The sequence below is a fragment of the Ranitomeya variabilis genome, chromosome 1, assembly GCF_051348905.1.
Source record: "Ranitomeya variabilis isolate aRanVar5 chromosome 1, aRanVar5.hap1, whole genome shotgun sequence".
NCBI lineage: Eukaryota > Metazoa > Chordata > Amphibia > Anura > Dendrobatidae > Ranitomeya > Ranitomeya variabilis.
The window spans coordinates 495,389,115-495,416,668 of record NC_135232.1 but is presented as its reverse complement, the minus strand read 5'-3'; the positions used below and the strand labels follow the sequence as shown (position 1 = coordinate 495,416,668).

Here is a 27,554-nt window from a genome sequence, read left to right as displayed (position 1 = left end):
GTCAGGTCAGTGTTTATGCAGCACTACTCACCCATCTAATGAATAGGAGAAAACTGGAGCAAAACACACACGAATTCTACACAGCAGATTTCCTGGTTTTTTAATACTGGGAAAAAAGACCTGCAAAAATCGCAATGTGTGACCCTACCCTTAGAATGGAACTTCTCCCTACAGTCCCTATACTGCCCTCTGCTGGCCTCGGCCAACCTCTGGAGGTCCCAGCGTGGGATACCCACCAATCACTAAGTTATCCCCCACACCTAAAATCTTTCCTAATTGTGGCAGAAGAGCCGCAGGCCTCGGCTATCACTACCCATCTGCCATGTCTGAGCGCACCCGCCTCTGCCACCTTCTGACGTCACGCCCCATCGGCCCCTCCCCTAAAACATCCCACAATGACGTAAAGCGAACTACAAGATAACTGGGCGTGGCATATCACCACGTGACTCAAGCTGGCAAATGGTAGGCGTGCGCTCAGCTCGCAAACGTGACGACAACTGAAGCGGTGTCAGCCATCTTGGAGCCGGGAGGAGCAGTACCCGCTAATTTCACTCGCTTTTAATAAACGGTAATCGGCGGTGGGCGAAACAAATACCCTTCGGGACGGTGAACCGAGGAGAGGACGTTAATGGTTTGTTTCTGTCTAGAGGGAAAAAAACGGGTGAGCTCATCACTGAAAAACAAGAGGCGGAGTGAGCCGAGGCGATGGTGCAGTCCTGCTCTGCGTACGGCTGCAAAAACCGATATGACAAGGATAAACCCATCTCGTTCCACAAGTGAGTGCTATACGGGAAGGCGGTAAGGGGGCGATGGCTTTTAGTTTTTCGTGAAGCCATAGTAGTCGCCGCGCTCCCGCCAAACCTTGATGTGCGCATGCGCTTATTGTGAAGCGCGCAGCTGAGAGGGGGCGAGCGGAGTGCTGTGCGCGCTCCCGTAGAAGTGGCGGAGCCGCACTGTGCCAGTCCTGTGCCAGCTGCTTGTGTGACTGATGGGGGAAGCCGGCCATGCTGGAACCGCGTTCATATGGCTGCTGCTTTCTGCGCTTCCTTCATGGTGGATCTCTGTACATAAAGCCACAAACTTCATGTAGTTTTACGTGTTTTGTACCCAGATGTCCTAATGCTAGGGAATATGGGCACCCGCTGGGCCTATGGGAAGAAGATGCTTCAGGACACGCGTGTTTTTGTCATAAAACCTCTTTCTCCCTCCTGCTTTTGATAATTTTCTTACCACTTTTTGTGACTAATTTTGCTGTCGCCATTGTTTGTTTACTTGTGTAAACTAGTGAGCATGTTCCAAGCAGCAGCTGCCTGCAGAGTGGTCCGCGGGCAGGTGTGTTTGGCCCTGTAACGCTGCAGTGTTTCAGAAAAACAGACTTATTAACCATCGGGGACCGAGCCACACTGTGCACTAGTCCTACAGGTGGGTCCCTAGCGGCTTCTGTCTGGCCGCTGACAGTGACTGACAAGCCGCAGCCTGCGTGCGTGCGTATAAGGCCACTTTCACACGTCCAGATAATTCCGGTACCGGAAGTAAGCGCTCTCCCCCCCCCCCCCCCCGCGTGTGATGCTGAAGGCGGCATTCATCTCTTCTCCCCTGCAGGAGTGAACAGATGAAAGATCAAGTTTTTGTTCTTTTTTGCAGGTGACCTCCCGCCTCCCATCCCCAGTGCGCCTCCCAGCTCTTTGCAGAGAAATACTCATCCAGCTCCCGCGATGTCTCCTCTCAGCGCCGGCAGCCTGTCCTGTGTGAGCGGTCACGTGGGACCACTCATTACAGTGGTGAATATGCGCATATTCATTTTTTAGAGACCACCTCACATTTGAAGTGACTTTGAGGGGTCTATATGATAGAAAATGCCCCAAAATGACACCATTCTAAAAACTGCACCCCTCAAGGTGCTCAGAACCACATTCAAGAAGTTTATTAACCCTTCAGGTGCTTTACAGGAATTTTTGGAATGTGGAAGAAAAACATAAACATTTACCTTTCTTTCACAAACATTTTCCTTTAGGCCTATTTTTTTTTTTTTTTACATTTGCAAGGGTAACAGGAGAAAATGGACCTTACATTTTGTTGTGCAATTTCTCCTGAGTATGTCGATACCCCATATGTGGGGGAAACCTACTGTTTGGGCGCACGGAAGGGAAGGAGCGTCATTTGACTTTTTGAATGTAAAATATGCTGAAATAATTCGCGGACGCCATGTCATGTTTGGAGATCCCCTGATGGGCCTAAACAGTGGAAACTACAAACAAGTGACATCATTTTGGAAACGAGACCCCTTAGGGAAGTTATCTAGATGTGTATTGAGCACCTTGAACCCCCAGGTGCTTCACAGACATTTATAACGTTAAGCCATAAAATAAAAAAAAAATCACATTTTTCCCTCAAAAATCTTTTTTAGCTCCAAATTTTGTATTTTCACAAGGGTAACAGGAGAAATGGACCCCAAAATTTGTTGTGCAATTTCTCCTATATCGCCCATATGTTGTTGAAAACTACTCGAGGGACAGTGCAAAGCTCAGAAGGGGAGAAACGGTAGATTACAGTGCAGATTTTGCTGCACTTGTTTGAGTGCCATGTCACATTGGTAGGGCCATTGAGGTACCAACACAGCAGAACCCACCAAAAGTGACCCTATTTTACAAACTAAATTTCTCAATGAATTCATCTAGGGGTGCAGTGATCATATTGACACCACAGATGTCCCCCAGACTATTATACCATTGAGCAGTGAAGATAAAATAACATTTTCACCACCAAGATTGTGTGTTAGCCTCAAGTTTTACCTTTTCATACTGGGAAATGGGTAAAACTGGCACCAAAATTTTTCCCACAATTTCTACTGAATGTAGAAATACCCCATATGTGGCTGCACAGTACTGCTTAGCCACACAAAGAGACTCGGGAGGAACGGAGTGCCATTTGCCTCCTGGAGCGCAGATTTTCCTAGAACAGTTTGCGGATTCCATATACAGAGCCCCTCAGTGATAGAAAAGCAGAATCCCCTCAAGTGACCCCATTTTGGAAATTATACCCCTTTGGGAATTTACCTACAGATGTAGTGACGATTTTGACTCCATGGGTGTTTTCCAGAAACAAGCAGCAGTGGATGTTGCTGAGTGAAAATTGCAAACTGCCTTTGTAGTGACCAGTACATTATACCCAACTCATGCTTCTGGATACATGCACCTGTAAAGGTGGGCGGACTCTCATCACTACAGAAATGTCAAACATGTGGGCTCTAAATGTTTTTTTAGGCAAACTGGAGCTCAGAACGGAGGGGAGCATTTGGATTTGGGAATGCTGAATTTCTTTTGGGGAGCGTGAGGCCATTTCGCTTTTCCAGAGCCTTTGTGCTACCAGTAACATGAAACTCCCTATATTTCCGTTAACCAATGACGGACCCGAGTGGGGACCTGCTTTTTTGTGGATTGAGTTGAAGCTTTTATTGAGAGCATGTTGCATAGCATTTATGATCACATTTTTGTGTTGCTTTATTCTGAGCACTTACTTTGGGGTTTCCATCTAAATCTCCAAGTGATGTGACAGATAGTGGATCCATTCACTATAATGAGGCAGGAGAGTTACTCTGGGCTCCGTCTGGCCTCTGTTCAGTGGTGTCCTTTTTTTTTTTTTTTTTTTTTTTTAGAGGTGCAGATAACTGTGGCCAAAGGCACTTTTCTGCCCTTTTAAAGCAACTCTAGCATTATTTTTCTTTTCATTGCGCTGCTGGAGTGGTGCTTTAAATGTAAGTCCCCTGCTGCCTTCATCCATTTCCAGCATTGCTCCTGTCGATCTCCAGTGAAAAGTGACCTGCCAGCAGCTCCAGTGTTTCATGGAGCTATACGGAGGTCACTTTTCAATACAAGAAAAATTCGAAGTCTTGGGCTATGTGCACATGTTGCGGATTTTGATGCGTTTCCGCAATGTTTTTGGACGTGCAGAATTGCATCAAATCCGCAGTGTAGTGCACCACCAATGCTAGTCATTGGGAAATCCAGAGTTGGTGTGCACATGCTGCGGAAAAATCAGCGCGGATTTTCAGTGTTTTATTTTCCTCAGTATGTCAATTCTTTTTGCTGATCTGCAGCGTTTCTGCACCCATTGAGTGATTCAAATCCTCAGCAAAACCGCAGGTCTAAAAAGATCTGTTTTGCTGCAGAGTTGCGTGCGAGAAACGCTGCAGATTGGGAGGAGGAAGTGTGTGGGTGGAGACTGTGTGTGCAGAGAATATGTGCGTATGTGTAGGCAGGCATCGTCCAATGGGACTACTAGTTCCATCTGGCTATGTCTGCTACAGCGACAGCTAGCCGATGATGGGACAGTAGTAGCCCCATCATCCGGCTACTGTGTGGAATAGTAAAAAAAACACATACAGTACATATACACATACAGTACACAGATCGGGAGCTGTGACCGCTCTACAGGGGCTCTGGTATACAGTGACAGGAGGTATCCTCCCGCACTGTATCACTCCGTCGCCTAGAGGTTACCGGAGTTCGTCTGGTCGCTTGCGGCACCGCTGCGTGAGAAAATTCCCATGCTAGTGGTGCCATAAAGTAAGAGCACGAACTCCAATGATACACTGACCAGAGATAATACTCCCACCATGTATCATCGGAGGCCCCTGTAGAGCTGATGTGACTGTTCTACATGGGAGATCGTCGTGGGACACTCGTTATTAAATGGATTACATCGGAAGAGGAAGTATTTGTGTTGGTTTGTTTTATTTTTTTGCAGGAGATCAAGGGCGTCGCATGGATTAGTAGAATAATAAATATGGCAAACTATGTGGTGTTTTATTTCATTAAAAGACTTTATTCTGGCTGTGTCTTTATTTACCATATAACTAGGATTAGTAATGGATAGGCGTCTTATTGATACCTCTCCATTACTAAGCCGAGCTTGATGTCACCTTACAATACAAAGGTGACATCAACCCCACAACTATTACCCCACAACTATTACCCCACTTGCCACTGCTACAGGGCAAGTGGGAAGAGCAAGGCTAAGTGCCAGAATTGGTGCATCTTAGAGATGCACCATTTCTGGGGTGGCTGAGAGCTGGTGTTTGTAGCCAGGGGGGCCAATATCCATGGCCCCTTCCTAGGCTATTGTCAGCCTGCAGCTGTCTGCATAGCCTTTGCTGGTTATTAATTGTGGGGGACCCCACTTCATTTTTTTGGTGGGGGCTGGGCTTCCCTATTTTAATAGCCAGTAATGGCTAAGTATACAGCTGTGAGCTGACATTAATAGCCTGGGAAGCTCCATGGGTATTACATCTGCCCCCAGTCACTGGCTTTCCCTCTGCTGGTTTTGAAAATTGCACGGGAGCCCACGCCATTTTTTTCCTTGTTTAATTTAAAAAAAAATGTTGCATTTAAGGCTGGGGTCACACTTGCAAGTTTCTTGCACGAGTCTCGTGCCTCAATACACGGCACTCGGGACCGGCGTGTACGGCTGCATGTATTTCTATGCAGCTGAACGCTCGGGTCCAAGTGCCGGCGGCAGTGCTGGGTATTGATGCAAGAGACTCGCGCAAGTTTCTTGCAAGTGTGACCCCAGCCTTGGGTATGTTTCCACGGTCAGGAAACGCTGCGGATTAGACGGTGCATACAGCTGCAGCGTCAAGATGTTAAAGCATACTGGATGGGATTTTATGAAATCCCACCTCCACAATGCGTTCAAAGACACAGGTGGCAGACTTGCGTTTACGCACATGCGGCGCATCTTTATAGACCGCAGCATGTCTTTTTATCTTGTGGAGACGCTCCATCTCCGCAAGATAAATGACACAGTCTATGTATAGGATGCAGTTATTCCGCATGTGTTCAATGAACACATGCGAAATCACTTAGCGTACAAAAGCTGGCAGCGCTTTGGACGGAGCGGGTATCTGCTGCGTCCAAAGCGCTGCATATCCGGACTGTGGAAAGATACCCTAACGCAGATTTTGTGTGTGTCTTTATTTAACTCTTATGTACCATTTTATTATGTTCATTACTAAACATCGGGCTTGGTATTATCTTTCTATCAATCTATTATCCATCAATCTATCTACAGTATCTATTTATCTATCTGTGTGTGTAAACATTATTCTTCAATTGATTATGTAAATGAAGAGGTTGGACAAGAAATGACATTAAATAATAGTTCTTTATTTAGCTTACAAAAACGCATACAAATCCACATAAAAAACGCATCAAATACGTGTGGATTTTTACGCGTTTATTGCCAAGAGATGCAGAATCTGCGCAGAAAATTCTACAGTCCAATCTGCAACGTGTGCACATACCCTTAGATTTAAATCACCTTTCCAGCACTGGGGAAAAAAAATGGACAACATGGTTTCCACCCTAATTTTGATAACCAGTATAGATAAAGCAGGCAGCTTGGGGCTGATATTATCAGGCTGCAAAAGGTACTTGGATATTGGTACCTCTCCAGCCTAAGAATATCAGCCAGCATCCGCTGCTCATACTGGTGAAATGTCCTCTTTGAGTAGGCTGCTTTTTGGCCATCTAAATAAGGCTTTAGATGAATAAATGTTACATTAGCAGCTATAAAAAGCACTCCAGAGAAATCTTTAAAGAGTTACCTATACATTTTCTGTTACTACATCTACTTCACTTATATTTTTTCTTTAGATTTCCCTTAACACGACCAATTCTTTGTAAGAAATGGGAGGCTGCAGTCAGAAGGGCTGACTTTAAACCAACCAAGTACAGTAGCATCTGTTCGGACCACTTTACACCCGACTGCTTTAAGAGGGCTTGTAACAATAAACTACTCAAGGATAATGCTGTTCCAACTGTGTTCTCTTACACTGAAAATAAGCCTGTGGTAAGTTAAAATTTCTGCTTTTACTTCATCTTATAGGATCATTGTCATCATGTAAGACACAGTACTTAAATCCATGTTTTAACAGCTGAATGAGGAGACTTGGCACCTATATGTGTGATACATCTATACTTTTTAGATACCATAAATCATTTATTACTAGTGTTGAGCGATACTTTCCGATATCGGAAAGTATCGGTATCGGAAAGTATCGGCCGATACCGTCAAAATATCGGATCCAATCCGATACCGATACCCGATCCCAATGCAAGTCAATGGGACGAAAATATCGGAATTAAAATAAACCCTTTATAAACTTGTAGGTTCATTCTACATGAAGGAAAACAACTAAGAATAATGTAGGATGTATTGGGGGACGTGGCGGAGACATTAAAGGCACAGAGGTTTAGCCCAATGTAATAGAATAGCAGGGTTTTTTTTTTTTTTTATGACGTTCGGCGGTAGAAAGATTTAGACTATGTTAATTTTTTTTTATTTTGTCAGATATTGATGTTTCACTACTTCCACGCCCTTCACCTTCTTTTTTACTTCTCCCACACTTTCTTCTTCATTATCCTCATCATCAGCTTCTTTGACATCAACTTCTTCACCTTATTCATCTTCTTCATCTTCTACCTATTATTTTTTTGGTTACATTGTTCATATTCTTTTTATTTTACTATTATCTTCATCATATTCTACTTCTTCATCATATTCTTATTTGTGACAGGCATTCCCGTAGTTGTTATCTATAAAAGTTTGAAGATTACACCTTCCGTTCTGCCTGTCACAAAACAGTTACATTTGTCCGCGTTCAGTTTGGCCTGCAGCATCAGGCTTTATCCAGGGGCACCACGAGGAGGAACGGACTCACCCCCATACACTGCTTAGTCTTCTTCTGCTTATAATTTAGATAATATTTTTTGCTCTGATATTTAGTGTTATGCTTAATGTTCTTCTGCTCTTTGTTCTGCAGCCTCTTGTTCTTCTGCTTCTCGGTCTTCCAGGTCGTCGTCGTCTCCAGGGTCGTCGTCTCCGGGGTCGTCGTCATCGGGGTGGTCTTCAGGGTCGTCGTCATCGGGGTGGTCTTCGGGGTCATCGTCTCCAGGGTCGTCGTCATCACAGTGGTTGTCGTCTCTGGTGTCGTCGTCATCTTAGGGGTGGTCTTCCGGGTCATCGTGTTTAGTCTCTTGAACTTGGAAATGTAGCAGAAGGTACAAGAAGGCTGAGAAAATGCCGAGAACCAGCTGATGGAACTGGAACTCGGATGGCTACCCGAAGGTCCAAGAGCCAATGGAACTACCGAGGACCAGCTGACGTTACTGGAACTCGGTTACTAAGCAGGAGGTACCCGTGCCTGAAAGCACTACCAAGGACCACCTGACGTTGGTGGAACTCGGATACCCAGAGGGAGGCACCTAAGCCAAAGGCTCTGCCCGGAACCAGCTGACGGTACTGGAACCAGGATGGGGAGCAGAAGGTACAAGAGCAAAAGACACTGCCGAGAACCAGCTGACGGTGCTGGAACCCGGATGGGTAGCCGAAGGTCCAAGAGCCAATGGAACTACCGAGGACCAGCTGACGTTACTGGAACCCGGTTACTAAGCAGGAGGTACCCGTGCCTGAAAGCACTACCAAGGACCACCTGACGTTGGTGGAACTCGGATACCCAGAGGGAGGCACCTAAGCCAAAGGCTCTGCCCGGAACCAGCTGGCGGTACTGGAACCAGGATGGGGAGCAGAAGGTACAAGAGCAAGTGTCTGCGTGGCTTTTGCAGGACACGATGCCGGCTGCACAGCAGGGGAACAGCTGGCGGTGCTGAACCCCACTGACACATTGGCTGGTGTTTTTCTCTGTGCAGCTAGCAGTACCGGGCCCCAACTGGCGGTGTTGGAGCCCGGGGTCAGCAGGAGGAGGAGATGGAGCAGAGTGTAGGCCGAAGCCTGCACTGGCGGCAGCTTTTGGGTCTGTTGTGCCTGCGTGGCAGTTGCAGGACACGTTGCCGGCTGCACAGCAGGGGAACAGCTGGCGGTGCTGAACCCCACTGACACATTGGCTGGTGTTTTTCTCTGTGCAGCTAGCAGTACCGGGCCCCAACTGGCGGTGTTGGAGCCCAGGGCTCTGCAGGGGGAGCAGAGTGTAGGCCGAAGCCTAATTGAACCAATTTCAAAGGTAACCTTTAACCCCCCCTCAGGGGTTACAAAGTAGAAGAGCCACAGCTTATGCAGCAGTAGTGCTGCACAAGTCAAAGGTTGCTCTTTTAATTTCGCTCCTTGCACACGCTGAATGAAACACGTATAACATTTAGCCCTTTAAACAGTCAAACTGTGTTGGAGGCGCGAGTTCCCTTTGTAATGAGACGCAGCACAGATGTCAAGAATCCCACCTTGGTGCTGGGTGCAGCCTCCTGAGCGTTGTTATTTGCTGTACAGGAGTCTGCGCTGTCGTGTGATCCCCTGGCCTAGCGCTGTTAGCGCTGCCCATGTTCTGGCATCATTTAATGTCGGCCGGTGCGGTTCGCGATGACCATGAATCCCAGCCCCGCAGTGTCTTAACATTGTTAAAACACTGCGGGGCTGGGATTCAGGGCCTGGCGCAGCACATATGTTCGCCTCTGACACTCGGGTCCTTACACCCGCTTCAGACTGTGCGGCGTCATCTGATCCCTTATCGCATGCCACGGCCATGAAGCCGCACAGTCCGCAGAAGGCGGAAGGAGATGAGGGACAGGCGAACTGATGCACTGATCATGCCCGTCAATCACACCCTCGCAGTCCCAATAAATAAGACAACGAGGGGCGTTGTGTGGGTCAGGGCGGCCGCAGAGGCGCAGGCAGCCAAACAATGATGCCAGAAGACGGGCAGCGCTACCAAGGGGGTTGCAGCGTGTCATTACAAAGGAAAGTCACACCACCGGGACGGTTAAATGGTCACACAGAGGACACATTTTAGACGTGTTTTCAGTTCCACATGTGCGAGGAGAATACGTTTATGAGCCACCTTGCACACATGCAGCATTACCGCTGTACAAGGTGGCCTTTAAAACGTACAAACGCCTGGGGGAGGGGGGACAGGTTCCCTTCAATTTCAGTTCTTGTGTCTGCGTGGCTTTTGCAGGACACGATGCCGGCTGCACAGCAGGGGAACAGCTGGCGGTGCTGAACCCCACTGACACATTGGCTGGTGTTTTTCTCTGTGCAGCTAGCAGTACCGGGCCCCAACTGGCGGTGTTGGAGCCCGGGGTCAGCAGGAGGAGGAGATGGAGCAGAGTGTAGGCCGAAGCCTGCACTGGCGGCAGCTTTTGGGTCTGTTGTGCCTGCGTGGCAGTTGCAGGACACGTTGCCGGCTGCACAGCAGGGGAACAGCTGGCGGTGCTGAACCCCACTGACACATTGGCTGGTGTTTTTCTCTGTGCAGCTAGCACATCTGGGCCCCAACTGGCGGTGTTAGAGCCCAGGGTCAGCAGGAGGAGCAGGGGGAGCGGAGCGTAGGCCGAAGCCTGCACTGGAGCAAGTTGAAAGGAAACCTTTAACCCCCCCCCCCCCCCCCCCAGGCGTTTGTAGCTGGAAGAGCCATCGTGTACAGCACTAATGCTGGAAAAGGTAAACTTAGCTCTTTTAATTATGGTCCTTGCAGATGCTGAACCTAACACTTATGAAATGTGTCCCCTCACAGCGTTCAACCGTCCGGTAGGTGGAACTTTCCTTTGTCATGTGACGCAGCACAGCCGTCATTTTTACCCCCTTGGCGCCGTGCGCCGCCTCCTCAGCGTTGTTTGAATCTGTCCCGGAGCCTGCGCTGTTAGGTTACCCCTTGGCCATGCACACATTTCGCGCTGCCCGTCTTCTGACATCATTTGCTGTCAGGCTGGCTGCGCCTGTGTGGGTGCGCTGTCCGAGATTCAGCCTCGCGGTGTCGTGTAATGTAATCCCACCGCGGGCCTGGGATCCGTGGCCATGCGCAGTGCATATCCTCACCTCTCACTCCCCTCCCTACGGCTTCTTCAGACTGTGCGGTGTCACGGCCGTGGCATGCTATTAGGGATCAGCTGACACCGAACAGTCTTTAGAAGCCGTAGGGAGGGGAGTGAGAGGCGAGGATATGCACTGCGCATGGCCACGGATCCCAGGCCCGCGGTGGGATTACATTACACGACACTGCGAGGCTGAATCTCGGACAGCGCACACACACAGGCGCAGCCAGCCTGACAGCAAATGATGTCAGAAGACGGGCAGCGCGAAATGTGTGCATGGCCAAGGGGTAACCTAACAGCGCAGGCTCCGGGACAGATTCAAACAACGCTGAGGAGGCGGCGCACGGCGCCAAGGGGGTAAAAATGACGGCTGTGCTGCGTCACATGACAAAGGAAAGTTCCACCTACCGGTCGGTTGAACGCTGTGAGGGGACACATTTCATAAGTGTTAGGTTCAGCATCTGCAAGGAGCACCACGAAAAGAGGCACTTTTTCCCTTTGCATCATTACTGCTGCACAAGGTGGCTCCTTCAGTAACAAACGCCTGGGGGGGGGGGACAGGTTCCCTTAAATTTAACTTGTTGTGCCTGCGTGGCGGTCGCAGTACACGTTGCCGTATACACAGCAGGGGAACAGCTGGCGGTGCTGAACCCCACTAACACATTTGCGAGGTGTTTGGCTCTGTGCGTACAGCACTTCTGGACGGCAACTGGCGGTGTTGGAGCCCAGGGACAGGTGGAGGAGGAGGAGGTTGGAGGAGGTAGGAGGGATTGCCACACACACAGCAGGGGAACAGCTGACGTTACTGAACCCCAATAACAGGAGGGACTGTTGACTGTGCGTACAGCACTTCTGGACGGCAACTGGCGGTGTTGGAGCCCAGGGACAGGTGGAGGAGGAGGAGGTTGGAGGAGGTAGGAGGGATTGCCACACACACAGCAGGGGAACAGCTGACGTTACTGAACCCCAATAACAGAGGAGGGACTGTTGACTGTGCGTACAGCACTTCTGGACGGCAACTGGCGGTGTTGGAGCCCAGGGACAGGTGGAGGAGGAGGAGGTTGGAGGAGGTTGGAGGAGGTAGGAGGGATTGCCACACACACAGCAGGGGAACAGCTGACGTTACTGAACCCCAATAACAGAGGAGGGACTGTTGACTGTGCGTACAGCACTTCTGGACGGCAACTGGCGGTGTTGGAGCCCAGGGACAGGTGGAGGAGGAGGAGGTTGGAGGAGGTAGGAGGGATTGCCACACACACAGCAGGGGAACAGCTGACGTTACTGAACCCCAATAACAGAGGAGGGACTGTTGACTGTGCGTACAGCACTTCTGGACGGCAACTGGCGGTGTTGGAGCCCAGGGACAGGTGGAGGAGGAGGAGGTTGGAGGAGGTAGGAGGGATTGCCACACACACAGCAGGGGAACAGCTGACGTTACTGAACCCCAATAACAGAGGAGGGACTGTTGACTGTGCGTACAGCACTTCTGGACGGCAACTGGCGGTGTTGGAGCCCAGGGACAGGTGGAGGAGGTTGGAGGAGGTAGGAGGGATTGCCACACACACAGCAGGGGAACAGCTGACGTTACTGAACCCCAAATAACAGAGGAGGGACTGTTGACTGTGCGTACAGCACTTCTGGACGGCAACTGGCGGTGTTGGAGCCCAGGGACAGGTGGAGGAGGAGGAGGTTGGAGGAGGTAGGAGGGATTGCCACACACACAGCAGGGGAACAGCTGACGTTACTGAACCCCAATAACAGAGGAGGGACTGTTGACTGTGCGTACAGCACTTCTGGACGGCAACTGGCGGTGTTGGAGCCCAGGGACAGGTGGAGGAGGAGGAGGTTGGAGGAGGTAGGAGGGATTGCCACACACACAGCAGGGGAACAGCTGACGTTACTGAACCCCAATAACAGAGGAGGGACTGTTGACTGTGCGTACAGCACTTCTGGACGGCAACTGGCGGTGTTGGAGCCCAGGGACAGGAGGAGGAGGTTGGAGGAGGTAGGAGGGATTGCCACACACACAGCAGGGGAACAGCTGACGTTACTGAACCCCAATAACAGAGGAGGGACTGTTGACTGTGCGTACAGCACTTCTGGACGGCAACTGGCGGTGTTGGAGCCCAGGGACAGGTGGAGGAGGAGGAGGTTGGAGGAGGTAGGAGGGATTGCCACACACACAGCAGGGGAACAGCTGACGTTACTGAACCCCAATAACAGAGGAGGGACTGTTGACTGTGCGTACAGCACTTCTGGACGGCAACTGGCGGTGTTGGAGCCCAGGGACAGGTGGAGGAGGAGGAGGTAGGAGGGATTGCCACACACACAGCAGGGGAACAGCTGACGTTACTGAACCCCAATAACAGAGGAGGGACTGTTGACTGTGCGTACAGCACTTCTGGACGGCAACTGGCGGTGTTGGAGCCCAGGGACAGGTGGAGGAGGAGGAGGAGGTTGGAGGAGGTAGGAGGGATTGCCACACACACAGCAGGGGAACAGCTGACGTTACTGAACCCCAATAACAGAGGAGGGACTGTTGACTGTGCGTACAGCACTTCTGGACGGCAACTGGCGGTGTTGGAGCCCAGGGACAGGTGGAGGAGGAGGAGGTTGGAGGAGGTAGGAGGGATTGCCACACACACAGCAGGGGAACAGCTGACGTTACTGAACCCCAATAACAGAGGAGGGACTGTTGACTGTGCGTACAGCACTTCTGGACGGCAACTGGCGGTGTTGGAGCCCAGGGACAGGTGGAAAAGCAGAGGAACACAATGTAGGCTGAAGCCTGAGAAAGTCGAAAGGGAACCTTTAACCCCCCCCCAAGGCGTTTGTAGCTGAAAGAGCCAGCTTGTGCAGCACAAAAGATGCAAAAGGAAAAGGTGGCTCTTTTCATCATGCTCCTTGCAAACACAGAACTAAACACTTATAAAATGTGTCCCCTGCAACCGTAAAACCGTCCTGGAGGTGGGACTTTCCTTCGTAATGTGACGCAGCACAGCCGTCATTCCTAACCCCCCCCCCCCCCGGCGACGCGCACTGGCTCCTCAGCGATGTTTGATTCTGTCCCGGAGCCTGCGCTGTTATGTTATCCCGTGGCCAGGCACACTTAGCGCTTCCCGTCTTCTGGCATCATTTGGTGTCAGGATGGCTGCGCCTGTGCGGCCGCGCTGGCAGAGAGCCCGCCTCGCAGTGTCTTCTGATTTAATCCCACCGCGGGCCTGGGATCCATGGACATGCGCAGTGCATATCCTCGCCTCTCACTCCCCTCCCTACGGCTTCTTAAGACTGTGCGGTGTCACGGCCGTGGCATGCTATTAGGGACCAGCTGACACCGAACAGTCTGAAGAAGCCATAGGGAGATAAGTGAGAGGTGGAGGTTCAGATATGCACTGCGCATGTCCATGGATCCCAGGCCCCCAGTGGGATTAAATCAGAAGACACTGCGAGGCGGGCTCTCTGCCAGCGCGGCCGCACAGGCGCAGCCATCCTGACACCAAATGATGCCAGAAGACGGGCAGCGCTAAGTGTGCCTGGCCACGGGATAACATAACAGCGCAGGCTCCGGGACGGAATCAAACAACGCTGAGGAGCGGGTGCGCGGCGCCGGGGGGGTAGGAATGACGGCTGTGCTGCGTCACATTACGAAGGAAAGACCCACCTCCGGGACGGTGTTACGGTATCAGTGGACACATTTTATAAGTGTTAAGTTCTGCGTGTGCAAGGTGCTAAACAAAAATAGCTACCTTTTCCTTGTGCAGCATTACTGCTGCACAAGGTGGCTCTTTCAGTAAGAAACGCCTTGGGGGGGGGGGGGACAGATTCCCTTACATTTCAGTTGTTGTGTCAGCGTGGCGGTCGCATGACACATTGCCGGCTACACAGCTGGGGATCAGCTGACGTTACTGAAACCCAATAACACTGGGTCGTATGTTTTGACTGTGCAGACGGCACTTCTGAGCCTCAACTGGCGGTGTTGGAGCCCAGGAATTTAAGTTCAGGTGGTAGAAAGATGAACACAACAGGAGACCTGGATAACGTATACAGTGACCTAATTATTTAATCAGGAGGAGGAGTGGCAAATTCCTGCGAGATCCAGGCCTTGTTCATTTTCAGGAAAGTAAGCCGGTCAACGTTATCGGAGGATAGTCGCATGCGACGGTCAGTTAGTACACCACCTGCAGCACTAAAGACACGTTCCGATAATACACTGGCCGCAGGGCAAGACAGCACCTCCAATGCATACTGGCTTAGCTCTGGCCATGTATCCAGCTTTGAGACCCAAAACTTGAAAGGGGAAGAGCCGTCTGGGAGTACAGCAAGAGGGCAAGACATGTAGTCTGTCACCATCTGACGGAACCGTTGCCTCCTGCTGACTGGAGCCGTCTGTGATGGTGTAGACTTTTGTGGGGGGCACAGAAAACTGTGCCACAGTTGGGCCATACTGGTCTTGCCTTGGGCAGAGGCACTGCTTCTGCTCCCTCTTTGTGCAGAGCCTCCACCACTGCCTGGACGCACTGAGCTGCTTTGGAATGCACTAGCAGCACTTCTCTCAGTTGGAATGGAGAAGATGATGGAATTGACCAGTGTGTCTTGGTACTCCCGCATTTTTCGCTCCCGGTTCAACGGTGTGATGAGGCTTTCTACGTTGTCCCGGTAGCGAGGATCGAGGAGGGTGAACACCCAATAATCAGACATGTTGAGAATGTGGGCGATGCGGCGGTCGTTTCTCAGGCACTGCAGCATGTAATCCACCATGTGCTGCAGACTGCCAACTGCCCAAGAAACGCTGTCCCCTGCTGGAGGCGTGATCTCTGCCTGCTCGTCATCACCCCACCCTCGCTGTACACACTGAGTACTGGACAATTCGGTAACTCCCTCCTCTAGACGGACGTCTTCCTCCTCCATTGACTCCTCCTCATCCTCCTCACAAACTGTCCCCTGCCTACGCGTTTGTGAGGAACCACGTGGCGCTGACTGTCCAGAAGATGATGGAAATGGTGAATCCTCATCCTCCACCTCTTCCACAACATCATCCCTTAGCGCTTGCAGTGATTTTTCAAGCAGGCAGATAAGGGGGACAGTCATGCTGACTAGTGCATCATCTGCACTCGCCATCCGCGTGGAATAATCAAAGGGACGCAAAACCTGGCAGACGTCATTCATAGTGGCCCACTCTGTGGTTGTGAAGTCTGTACGGCGCTGACTGCGACTTTTTTGCGCCTGAAGCAGCTGGTACTCCATTACAGCTTGCTGCTGCTCACACAACCGCTCCAACATATGTAACGTGGAATTCCACCTGGTAGGTAGGTCACATATGATGCGATGTTCCGGCAGGCGGTGTCGGCGCTGCAGAGCCGCAATGCGCGCTTTTGCCGTGCTGGAACGCCGCAAGTGAGCACACTCTAGGCGGACCTTGTGCAGCAGTGCATCAAGATCCGGATAGTCCCTCAAAAAGCTCTGCACGACCAAATTGAGCACATGTGCCAGACATGGGATGTGAGTGAGGTTGCCGAGGCCCAGAGCTGCCACCAGATTTCGGCCATTATCACACACTACCATGCCTGGCTGGAGATTCGCTGGCACAAACCACACATCGCTCTCCTGCTTGATGGCATTCCAGAGCTCCTGCGCTGTGTGGCTACGATTCCCCCAAAAAATTAATTTCAACACGGCCTGTTGACGTTTGGCCACGGCTGTGCTCATGTCGGTCGTAACAGGTACACGTTCATCACGGGTCCATGTGGAGGTGGACTGTGACGGCTCCTGCAGCGATGATTCTGAGGAACTGGTGTAAGAGGAGGAGTCAATGCGTACAGAATGGATTCCTGCAATCCTTGGAGTGGGCAGGACACGTCCTGCGCCACTCGCACGGTCTGTACCCGGCTCAACGACATTAACCCAATGGGCAGTGAGGGAAAGGTATCGCCCCTGTCCATGTTGACTGGTCCACGCATCGGTGGTGAGGTGGACCTTGCTACTGACGGCGTTCAGTAGCGCGTGTTTTATGTGTCCCTCCACATGCTTGTGCAGGGCAGGGACGGCTTGCCTGCTGAAGTAAAAGCGGCTGGGCACATTGTACTGTGGGACTGCCAATGACATCAAGTCACGGAAGCTGTCAGTCTCCACCAGCCTGAATGACAGCATTTCCAGTGACAGAAGTTTGGCAATGCCTGCAGTCAGAGCCTGTGCTCGTGGGTGGTTTGACGAGAAAGGCCGCCTTTTCTCCCATGCCTGTACTACCGATGGCTGTAGACTGGGCTGGGAGTGTGTGGATGACTGGGAAAGTGGTGCTGCGGGTGGAATTACAGCGGGTCTCTGGACAACAGGGCCAGAGGTTCTTCCACGGCGATCCTGGGAGGAAGCCGAACCAGCTGCGTGTGAGCTAGAGGAAGAGGCAACACGAGCTGAAGAGGTGGTAGCTGCCGCTGTTGGTTGGCCTACCTCTTCAGTGTGTTTTTCTAACTCCGCCGGGTGCCTGTTGCGCACATGTTTCCACATGTTGGAGGTATTGAGGTTTCTGACATTTCGACCTCTTTTGACTTTTTGATGACACACGTTGCATCTGACATAGCAAATGTCATCTGCAACTGTGTCAAAAAAGGACCAGGCACTGCAAGTCTTGGGAGTGCCCTTTTTGGCTTTTGGAAGAGACATGCTCCTAACGGGTGCCAAAGCGGAGGCTGCAGGATCCGCAGTCTTCCCCCTCCCTCTCCCTCTTTGGGCCGTACGGGGAATCTCTTCCTCAGAGCTGCTCCCACCACCTTCCTGTCCCTCACGCCAAGATGGGTCGAGGACCTCATCATCTACACTACCCTCTGCCCCCAACTGCTCCTCCTGGGTAGTCTCAGCAGCAGAGCACGCACCAGTAAGTGGCACCTGAGTGTCATCATCAGCTGATGCGGCCTGCGATGTGGTGACCGGAGCCACTGGCCCACCCGCCTCTTCAGAGGAAGACAGAAAAAGATGTTGGGCATCACTGCACCCTGCCTCTTCTTCCATTTCTCCAATGCTGCTTGGCTGGCCCCCTGTTTCCAAGCCAAGAGATTCAGAGAACAGAAGTAGAGACGGCTCCTGTCCTGGGCTCTCTGTCTGCCTGGGCAATTTGGCAGGTGGTGAAGAGACAGATGGCTGCTCTCCAGTGCTCTGTGTCTGAGAGGATGTGGCACTAATGGAAGTTGATGCATTAGCTGCCATCCATCCGACAACAGCTTCAATTTGTTCTTGACGCAGCAGCGGTGTACGGCGCTCTGACACAAAGCTGCGCATGAACGACTGTTGCCTGGTGAAAGTGGGTGCTGATGAGTCACCGGTGCCCGCAGCAGGCACAGAATCCCCATGTCCCCTCCCTGCTCCGCGCCCACGCCCACGTGCCTTACTCACTGCCTTCTTCATCTTGGTTGACTGATAAAGATAAGCAGAAAAGTACTAACGGATTTGTGTGCTTATTCCTGAGCAACTCCTCCTAACAGGTATAAGAAACACTAATTTTCTAAAGTGTGGACTAGACTTTAATATGAGCTAATGTGGCCTACACAAATGTAAAGTGGTGTAACTGGTGTGTTTGGTGAACTTTATTGTTTATTTATTTTTTGGGGGCTGAACTGACAACAGATAGAGCTGCAGTCACACGGAGACCGTGCAGACAGACGTAAACGGCGCTGCAAGGCCCAAAAACACTCCTCTACTTTATCCTATGTAGTGTTTTTCCACAAATTAGCTGGAGACGGGTGGAAAGACACTAATAGAATTTTTTTAAATAAATTAGCAGCAGACTACACTACTTGAAAAAAAATTAAAATTGATTTGGCGGTATGACGCAGTGAACAACCCTGAGCTGGAGACAACCAGGCTATGGCTGCTCACAGACTACAGGGCGAGCTGCAATCACACGGAGACCGTGCAGACAGCCGTAAACGGCGCTGCAAGGCCCAAAAACCCTCCTCTACTTTATCCTATGTAGTGTTTTTCCACAAATTAGCTGGAGACGGGTGGAAAGACACTAATAGAATTTTTTTAAATAAATTAGCAGCAGACTACACTACTTGAAAAAAAATTAAAATTGATTTGGCGGTATGACGCAGTGAACAACCCTGAGCTGGAGACAACCAGGCTATGGCTGCTCACAGACTACAGGGCGAGCTGCAATCACACGGAGACCGTGCAGACAGCCGTAAACGGCGCTGCAAGGCCCAAAAACCCTCCTCTACTTTATCCTATGTAGTGTTTTTCCACAAATTAGCTGGAGACGGGTGGAAAGACACTAATAGGATTTTTTTAAATAAATTAGCAGCAGACTACACTACTTGAAAAAAAATTAAAATTGATTTGGCGGTATGACGCAGTGAACAACCCTGAGCTGGAGACAACCAGGCTATGGCTGCTCACAGACTACAGGGCGAGCTGCAATCACACGGAGACCGTGCAGACAGCCGTAAACGGCGCTGCAAGGCCCAAAAACCCTCCTCTACTTTATCCTATGTAGTGTTTTTCCACAAATTAGCTGGAGACGGGTGGAAAGACACTAATAGGATTTTTTTAAATAAATTAGCAGCAGACTACACTACTTGAAAAAAAATTAAAATTGATTTGGCGGTATGACGCAGTGAACAACCCTGAGCTGGAGACAACCAGGCTATGGCTGCTCACAGACTACAGGGCGAGCTGCAGTCACACGGAGACCGTGCAGACAGCCGTAAACGGCGCTGCAAGGCCCAAAAACCCTCCTCTACTTTATCCTATGTAGTGTTTTTCCACAAATTAGCTGGAGACGGGTGGAAAGACACTAATAGGATTTTTTTGAATAAATTAGCAGCAGACTACACTACTTGAAAAAAAAAAAAAAAAAAAAAGAACAGTATGAGGCAATGAACCACCCTCCCTGAACTGAATACAACCAGCTATGGATGGCCTATGTGGCTGCACTCAGACTAGACAGTGGGCTGCACTCACACACACACACACACAGACCTTGCAGATCGCTGTGAAAACAGCGCTACAAGGCAAAAGCAAGGTGAATAGTAGTTGAACACAGCGGTTGCTAAATTAGCCTTTGGAAAGCACAAAGAAGCAAATCGCTATCTCTAAACTGTCCCTCAGTCAGCAAACAGCGTCCTGTCACTAAAGGTACCGTCACACTAAACGATATCGCTAGCGATCCGTGACGTTGCAGCGTCCTCACTAGCGATATCGTTTAGTTTGACACGCAGCAGCGATCAGGATCCTGCTGTGATGTCGCTAGTCGCTGAATAAAGTCCAGAACTTTATTTGGTCGTCCGATCGCCGTGTATCGTTGTGTTTGACACCAAAAGCAACGATACCAGCGATGTTTTACACTGGTAACCAGGGTAAACATCGGGTTACCAAGCGCAGGGCCGCGCTTAGTAACCCGATGTTTACCCTGGTTACCAGCGTAAAAGTAAAAAAAACAAACAGTACATACTCACCCAGCGTCTGCTTCCTGACACTGACTGAGCGCCGGCCCTAAAGTGAAAGTGAAAGCCGCTGTGCTGTTAGGGCCGGAGCTCAGTCAGTGTCAGGAAGCAGAAGCTGGGGGACGCGCAGGTGAGTATGTACTGTTTGTTTTTTTTACTTTTACGCTGGTAACCAGGGTAAACATCGGGTTACTAAGCGCGGCCCTGCGCTTAGCAACCCGATGTTTACCCTGGTTACCCGGGGACCTCGGCATCGTTGGTCGCTGGAGAGCGGTCTGTATGACAGCTCTCCAGCGATCAAACAGCGACGCTGCAGCGATCGGCATCGTTGTCGCTATCGCTGCAGCGTCGCTTAATGTGACGGTACCTTAACTGAATTCACAGCAGAGTGATCGCAAAATGGCGCCAGCGACTTTTAAACTGCAGCATGACATCATTTCAGCAGCCAATCACAGCCTTGCCAGTAGTTTCATGCCCTCCATGCTAAACAGGATGTGCCCACACTTGGAATCATTCTCATTGGCTGAATTTCTGCATTTTGAATCTTTGAACTTCCGATTCCGGTATCCGATACGCGGCAAGTATCGGAATCCCGGTATCGGAATTCCGATACCGCAAGTATCGGCCGATACCCGATACTTGCGGTATCGGAATGCTCAACACTATTTATTACTTATACCATCCTTGAAGGGGATTTCATTTACACAACACCTGACTACAGCAGCCATTGTGGCAATGCTGTTTAATATATGATACCATCTCTGACTCATTCTAATATGATTATATTCTGCTGTAAACGGAGTCCATCACCCCCAAAATGCATTTTAAATGGGCTGTAGAATGTTGTTTGGGACTTAGTCCCTATAACTACCATGGTACTGTGCCTAATAAAGTAAGTTTTAATCATGCGTAAATGAGGAGACTTTGGTGCGCCCTTGGCTTGGCCAAGAATTTGGTGCACTGTTTCGGCTCCTAATTTGCATATTGGGGCCCTTTCTCCACTTCTGATTGACAGCGCTGACTGAATGCTGCCGGCATGTGTGTGGATGCAAGCAATTGCCGCACGCTTTCTCCTCTCTGTCTCCTTTCTTCTGACGCCACTAGCTTCACTTCTGAGTTATTAGTGTAACGAGCGGCATCAGAAGGAAGGCGACAACACAGCATGCACGCAAGCGGCATTCAGACACTGGGATGTCAAGCCCATTTAAAATGCAGTTTGAGGCTAATGATCTCCCTTTAAAGTGACTGTCCAATACTGGACAACCCTTTTTTACATGCTACAGCACCCCACTTAGGCTACGTTCACATTTGCGTTGTGCGCCGCAGCGTCGGTGCGGCAACGCACAACGCAAACAAAAACGCAGCAAAACGCATGCACAACGCTGCGTTTTGCGCCGCATGCGTCCTTTTTTTCATTGATTTTGGACGCAGCAAAAATGCAACTTGCTGCGTCCTCTGCGCCCGGACGCGGGCGCCCCAGGCACGCATGCGGCGCAAAACGCAAGTGCGACGCATGTCCATGCGCCCCCATGTTAAATATAGGGGCGCATGACGCATGCTGCGGCGCCTGACGCTGCTGCGCTGACCACAAATGTGAACGTAGCCTTACTGACCTCCTAGGCCAGTGCAGTTACAGTGATATCGGCTCTGTCTTCTAGCCCATAAGCAGTTAATATCACGTGACTGCTGGGAGACACAGTGGCGACACCAGTGAGTCCAGGTATGAGTATACAGTATATTTTCTATTTTATACGGGGCATTGTAGTATTTATGTTGTCCAGTAATGGCTTGAAATAACTGGACACAGTATAGCAGAGCTTTTCTGGCTGCCAGTTCAATTTTATACATTCATCAGTCAGCCTGCTTCCAGCACAGCTCTGATTAATAAACTCAGAGAGGCAGGGCTAGTCATGTACACACAGAAGAGGGAGGGAGGTGACTGCAGCATTGAGGAAAAGCAGTGTGCAGCTGTAATAATGTCGTTTAAAGCGAACCTGTGAGCAGGATTTTGCTCAGTAAACTAGACACTGTCAGGTTGATGCTGCTTTACTGATTAAAATGATACCTTGGTAGATGAAATCCGTCTTCTGGTGGTTGTTGTGTTTTAATCTGTATTGTCAGTTAATGATATGCTCGTGCTTCGGGGAGGGGCTCTGTGTTGCTCTGTTCACATATTCAGCCTTATGAGCTTAAGACCTGACCTGCCTCCTATTTTAAATAATGCATATAATATTGTTGGCTAAAAAAAAAAAAGTATCGTCAGTAAAATGGCAGCCAATAGATGCTACTGTGCAAGCATCGGTGCCATTTTGCTGCAGCCAATTTTTTTTTTTCCTCCAACAAAATGGCGCCAGCGCAGTAACATATATCGGCAAACGATAGATACTACTGTGCATGCGCCCGCGCCATTTTGCTGTTTTTTTTTTTTTTTCTAAGCCATTAAAATTATATGCATTATGTAAAATAGGCGCATATTCATCCTTATGGGCTTATGACAGGTGACATAAAGCCCCGCCCACAGGCTGCCCTGGAGCACGAGAATCTCATTAACTGAAAACAGTTTAAACAACAACCATAAGACGGATTTCATCAACTCCGGTATCATTTTATTCAGTATAACAGCGCCAACCTGACACTGTCTGTAGGTTACTGTGCACAGTCCTGCTGACAGGTTCCCTTTAAGTATAATTCCGCCCATTCAGCTTTGTGAAGCTGGATGCACTGGGCCAGTGGAGATGAAATAAAGGCACCAAGGTAGAAGAAAGAATCTTTCTTGGGCTTAGTCTGTATGCTAACAGTAAGTATGGATTTACTGTTCTTTGTAAAAATGTAATTTTAGGATTAACCTTTTAAAGGCTATTTTTTTATTATTGAAATATATATATATATATTGTTTTGTTGATAATTTGTGTTATTGGAGGCTATAAACAGATTGCGACTGCGCTTTGTAACCTGCATGTACATTATAGGATGCCCTTTTTTTAAATGTGTCCAAACCGCCTTAGAGCTTATCCGACTAAGGGCTCATACCCATTTGCGAGAAAAAAAAGGTCCGTAATCTGGACCAAAAAAAATGGACGAGTACAGTGCGATTTTTCTCACATAGCATCCGTATGACATCCATATGACGTGCGCATGCAATGCGGTTTTTTCTCTGCTACCGTTTTTCTGCAATAATTTACAGGACCTTTTACAGTGTTCTATGCCACAGAATGGTAAGGTATCTGTAAAAAACGGACGGCATACGGATGGTCCGTATGCCATGCAATTTTTTTTTTTTTTTTTTCCCTCGCACCCATTGACTTGCATTGGCAAGTCTCATCCGAGATACGCAGCATGCTGTATGTATGTGTGTGTATGTATATATGTGTATATATATATATATATATATATATATATATATATATATATATATATATATATATATATATATATATATACATATACATACATACATACATACTCACTGGCCACTTTATTAGGTACACCTGTCCAACTTCTTGTTAACACTTAATTTCTAATCAGCCAATCACATGGCGGCAACTCAGTGCATTTAGGCATGTAGACATGGTCAAGACAATCTCCTGCAGTTCAAACCGAGCATCAGTATGGGGAAGAAAGGTGATTTGAGTGCCTTTGAACGTGGCATGGTTGTTGGTGCCAGAAGGGCTGGTCTGAGTATTTCAGAAACTGCTGATCTACTGGGATTTTCACGCACAACCATCTCTAGGGTTTACAGAGAATGGTCCGAAAAAGAAAAAAAATCCAGTGAGCGGCAGTTCTGTGGGCGGAAATGCCTTGTTGATGCCAGAGGTCAGAGGAGAATGGGCAGACTGGTTCGAGCTGATAGAAAGGCAACAGTGACTCAAATCGCCACCCGTTACAAACAAGGTAGGCCTAAGAGCATCTCTGAACGCACAGTGCGTCGAACTTTGAGGCAGATGGGCTACAGCAGCAGAAGACCACACCGGGTACCACTCCTTTCAGCTAAGAACAGGAAACTGAGGCTACAATTTGCACAAGCTCATCGAAATTGGACAGTAGAAGATTGGAAAAACGTTGCTTGGTCTGATGAGTCTCGATTTCTGCTGCGACATTCGGATGGTAGGGTCAGAATTTGGCGTAAACAACATTAAAGCATGGATCCATCCTGCCTTGTATCAACGGTTCAGGCTGGTGGTGGTGATGTGCAGCCGACAAATCTGCGGCAACTGTGTGATGCCATCATGTCAATATGGACCAAAATCTCTGAGGAATGCTTCCAGCACCTTGTTGAATCTATGCCATGAAGAATTGAGGCAGTTCTGAAGGCAAAAGGGGGTCCAACCCGTTACTAGCATGGTGTACCTAATAAAGTGGCCAGTGAGTGTATATACACATACATACACACACACACGATATACAGCCGATTTTGCAAGTTTTCCCACCTACAAACAATGGTAAGGTCTGTAATTTTTATCGTAGAGAGAACACCGAACTTTCAGTCCAAAGGAAAAGACTGTGGGAAGAATAGTGGTAGAATAAACAAAAATACCTTTATTGAACACACAGTAAACGGAAGCACTACATGCAAAGAAGTGCCCACACTTGGATAAAAAACATTAATTCATGTACAAAGGGTTAAAAGATATACATAAATGTGGTTGATAAACCAAAAAGCAAAACACAAAACACGGACCACTAGATGAGAATGAAATACGTCATCTAAGTATTGTGCTATATATCAACATAGGTAATTGCCAGAAAAGAATGGTTGTGAGAAAGCAAGATAGACAGTCATATATGTATATAGCCTGAAAAACAACTTACTGTGAAAGGGTAAACCATGAATATTAGGGTGTAAAAAGGGGGAATGCTCAAGTGTTGTTAAAAGGACATGTGTCAAAAAAACATAAAAAGTGACCATAGGTGTAGAGTGAGAAATAATGTTAGCGATCAATGAATGAGGAAACAATCTAAATTGAGACAGTCCCCCTGAAATATGTGGGGGAAGATTGATGGGGTCATGTATCACAAGATTTTGGCCAACAACCTCCTTCCCTCAGTAAGACCATTGAAGATGGGTTGTGGCTGGGTCTTCCAGCATGACAATGACCTGAAACACATAGCCAGGGCAACTAAGGAGTGACTCAGTAAGAAACATTTCAAGCTCCTGGAGTGGCCTAGCCAGTCTCCAGACCTGATCCCAATACAATATCTTTGGAGGGAACTGAAACCTGAAAGATCTGGAGAAGATCTGTGTGGAGGAGTGGGGTAAAATCCCTGCTGCACTGTGTGTGTAAACTTGGTCAAAAACTACAGGAAATGTCTGATCTCTGTAGTTGCAAACTAAGGTTTCTGTACCAAATATTAAGTTCTGTTTTTCTACTGTATCAAATACTTATTTGATGCAATGAAATGCAAATTAATTATGTAAGAGTCATACAATGTGATTTTCTGTTTTTTATTTTGAGATTTTGTCTTTCACAGGTGAAGTGTGCCTACAATAAAAATTAGACCCCTCCATTCTTTGTAGGTGGGAAAACTTGCAAAATCGGCAGCGTATCAAATACTTATAATTGCTTGGGCTCCACTTTTATTTCTGTTAAAAAAAAAAAAAAAGCCCCCAATGGGACTTACTCTTGGGACTTAATAGATGACTTTTATTTTAGCAGATATCTATGCATCCATATATGTTTTGTACGTATTTAACATACATTTCTATCATTTACTTTAGACCACAAAGACTATAAAAAAGGAAGACCAAAACCCACCGGTTCCTACAATTCCAGAAATAGACCCTGCTATTGGATTGCTTTTGCCGCCTCCATACACCCCTAGTCACATAGCAGTGATCTGTGACCACAATTATACAGTGGAAGATACAGTCCATCAGAGGAGGAGAATACAACAGCTGGAAGAACAAGTTGATAAACTGAGGAAAAAGCTTAGAATTGCAAACCAGAGGTGCAGAAGGCAAGAGCGTAATCTGGAAAAACTGGAGAAAGAAGTGTTTGATTATAAAAACGGTGCTGGCTATGTGATTTTACCAAGCAATTATTTTGAAGTGTGCAACGAGAGTGAAAGAACTGAGATCCCTCAATTATTAATATCTAGTCCTGGAGGAAGTGCTGGTGATCACTGTCATGTGCAGACCCATAATCGCATAACCATTGCTTAATAGAAGTTCTGCACTATGTTCTTCCATTACGTTTTGATAGCAGGGCTCCCGGCATCTCCTGTTTTGTGGACGTCAACATGCTGCAAGAGATTTTAAGATTTAAAGGGATCACATAACACGAACTACCTACTAAAAATAAAGCCTATTACTACTCTATAAAATATTTCACTGTGACAGATTTCGAGAGATTGGTGACTATAAGAACCATAGTAATCCTTTCATGGTTGATTAACATTACTCCTGTACTCTGTATTCTCTTTCCACAGCTTCATATCCAAATTGATTTTTTTGTATTCATTTCATGTAAAAGGGGTATATTGCTATTTTGGCCATTTATCATTGAGATGGGAACAATTGTCTATATGCGACAGCCAGTGGTGGGTGGGATTATGTGCCACCCTGTGTCTGAAACTTCCATTCCATATTTTGGGAGTTTTGATAATGGTGTAATATAACCAACTTGTCTGTTTTATGTTAATCCATCCACCTTTGGTTACTAAATAAATGTAGTCCAATCTTGGTCATAAATGGCTAAGCAGGAATACCCCATTAAGTGTCTAGATTATTAATATACTTAAGGTTAAAGGCTTTCAATTTGTCTTGAGGCATCTGTATGTATTGTATGGAGGGATTAGTTTATATAGTATAAACTGCAATGAAGTTCACAGGTTATTTTTGAAAGTATCAATTTAGTTGCAGTTGCAAAAAAAATCTAAAGTTCCCAGAATATCTGTTTAAAAGTGGTGAAACCTCACAATTTCATTTTATCTCAATTAATTTTTTTTCTACAGACTTTTTTTTTTTTTTTTTTTACTTTTTTCAAGTTGTCTTTCTGATATCTGTATCAAGGTTGAAGACGTTTACTTTTAGATACAGGTGAATTTTCTGTTTTTGTACCACTCACATTAAAGTGACAAATAAATGCAATCAATTGTCTTGTATTTATTTAGGATATTGGTAAGCTAATGTCCACAAAAATATGGCTTGTATGGTTCTTTCACATAATATTTTTCCTTTCTGCTATTGAAATATTTTACTAGCTGTCTAATGTAAATCCGTAAATAAATATACAAGCCATGAAACAATTGTATTTGTATATTGAAACAAAGATATATAAAAAAAATAACTTTTTCAAAACTG

General features: G+C 48.0%; 1 protein-coding gene across 2 annotated transcripts; it reads left to right on the top strand.

The window, feature by feature from the left end:
* Positions 1-448: 448 nt before the first annotated feature.
* THAP1 (THAP domain containing 1) lies at positions 449-27,554 on the top strand. Of its 2 annotated transcripts, XM_077251960.1 has the most exons (4): positions 449-568; positions 648-776; positions 6,654-6,849; positions 25,971-27,554. In XM_077251960.1, the coding sequence occupies exons 2-4, from the start codon at positions 706-708 to the stop codon at positions 26,412-26,414; spliced, it is 711 nt and encodes a 236-aa protein (XP_077108075.1). In that variant the 5' UTR covers positions 449-568; positions 648-705; the 3' UTR covers positions 26,415-27,554. The 2 variants fall into 2 exon arrangements, with proteins under 2 accessions (XP_077108075.1, XP_077108083.1); XM_077251968.1 differs by lacking the exons at positions 449-568; positions 648-776 and adding an exon at positions 884-1,063 and having other exon boundaries at positions 25,971-27,339.

What these genes read in the sequence shown, in the direction of transcription:
- THAP1 (XM_077251960.1), top strand. Translation starts at nt 706, where the DNA reads ATGGTGCAGTCCTGCTCTGCGTACGGCTGCAAAAACCGATATGACAAG. An exon ending in AAACCCATCTCGTTCCACAA is followed by an intron (nt 777 to 6,653) that starts GTGAGTGCTATA and finishes TTTTTTCTTTAG; the next exon opens with ATTTCCCTTAACACGACCAA. An exon ending in ACACTGAAAATAAGCCTGTG is followed by an intron (nt 6,850 to 25,970) that starts GTAAGTTAAAAT and finishes CATTTACTTTAG; the next exon opens with ACCACAAAGACTATAAAAAA.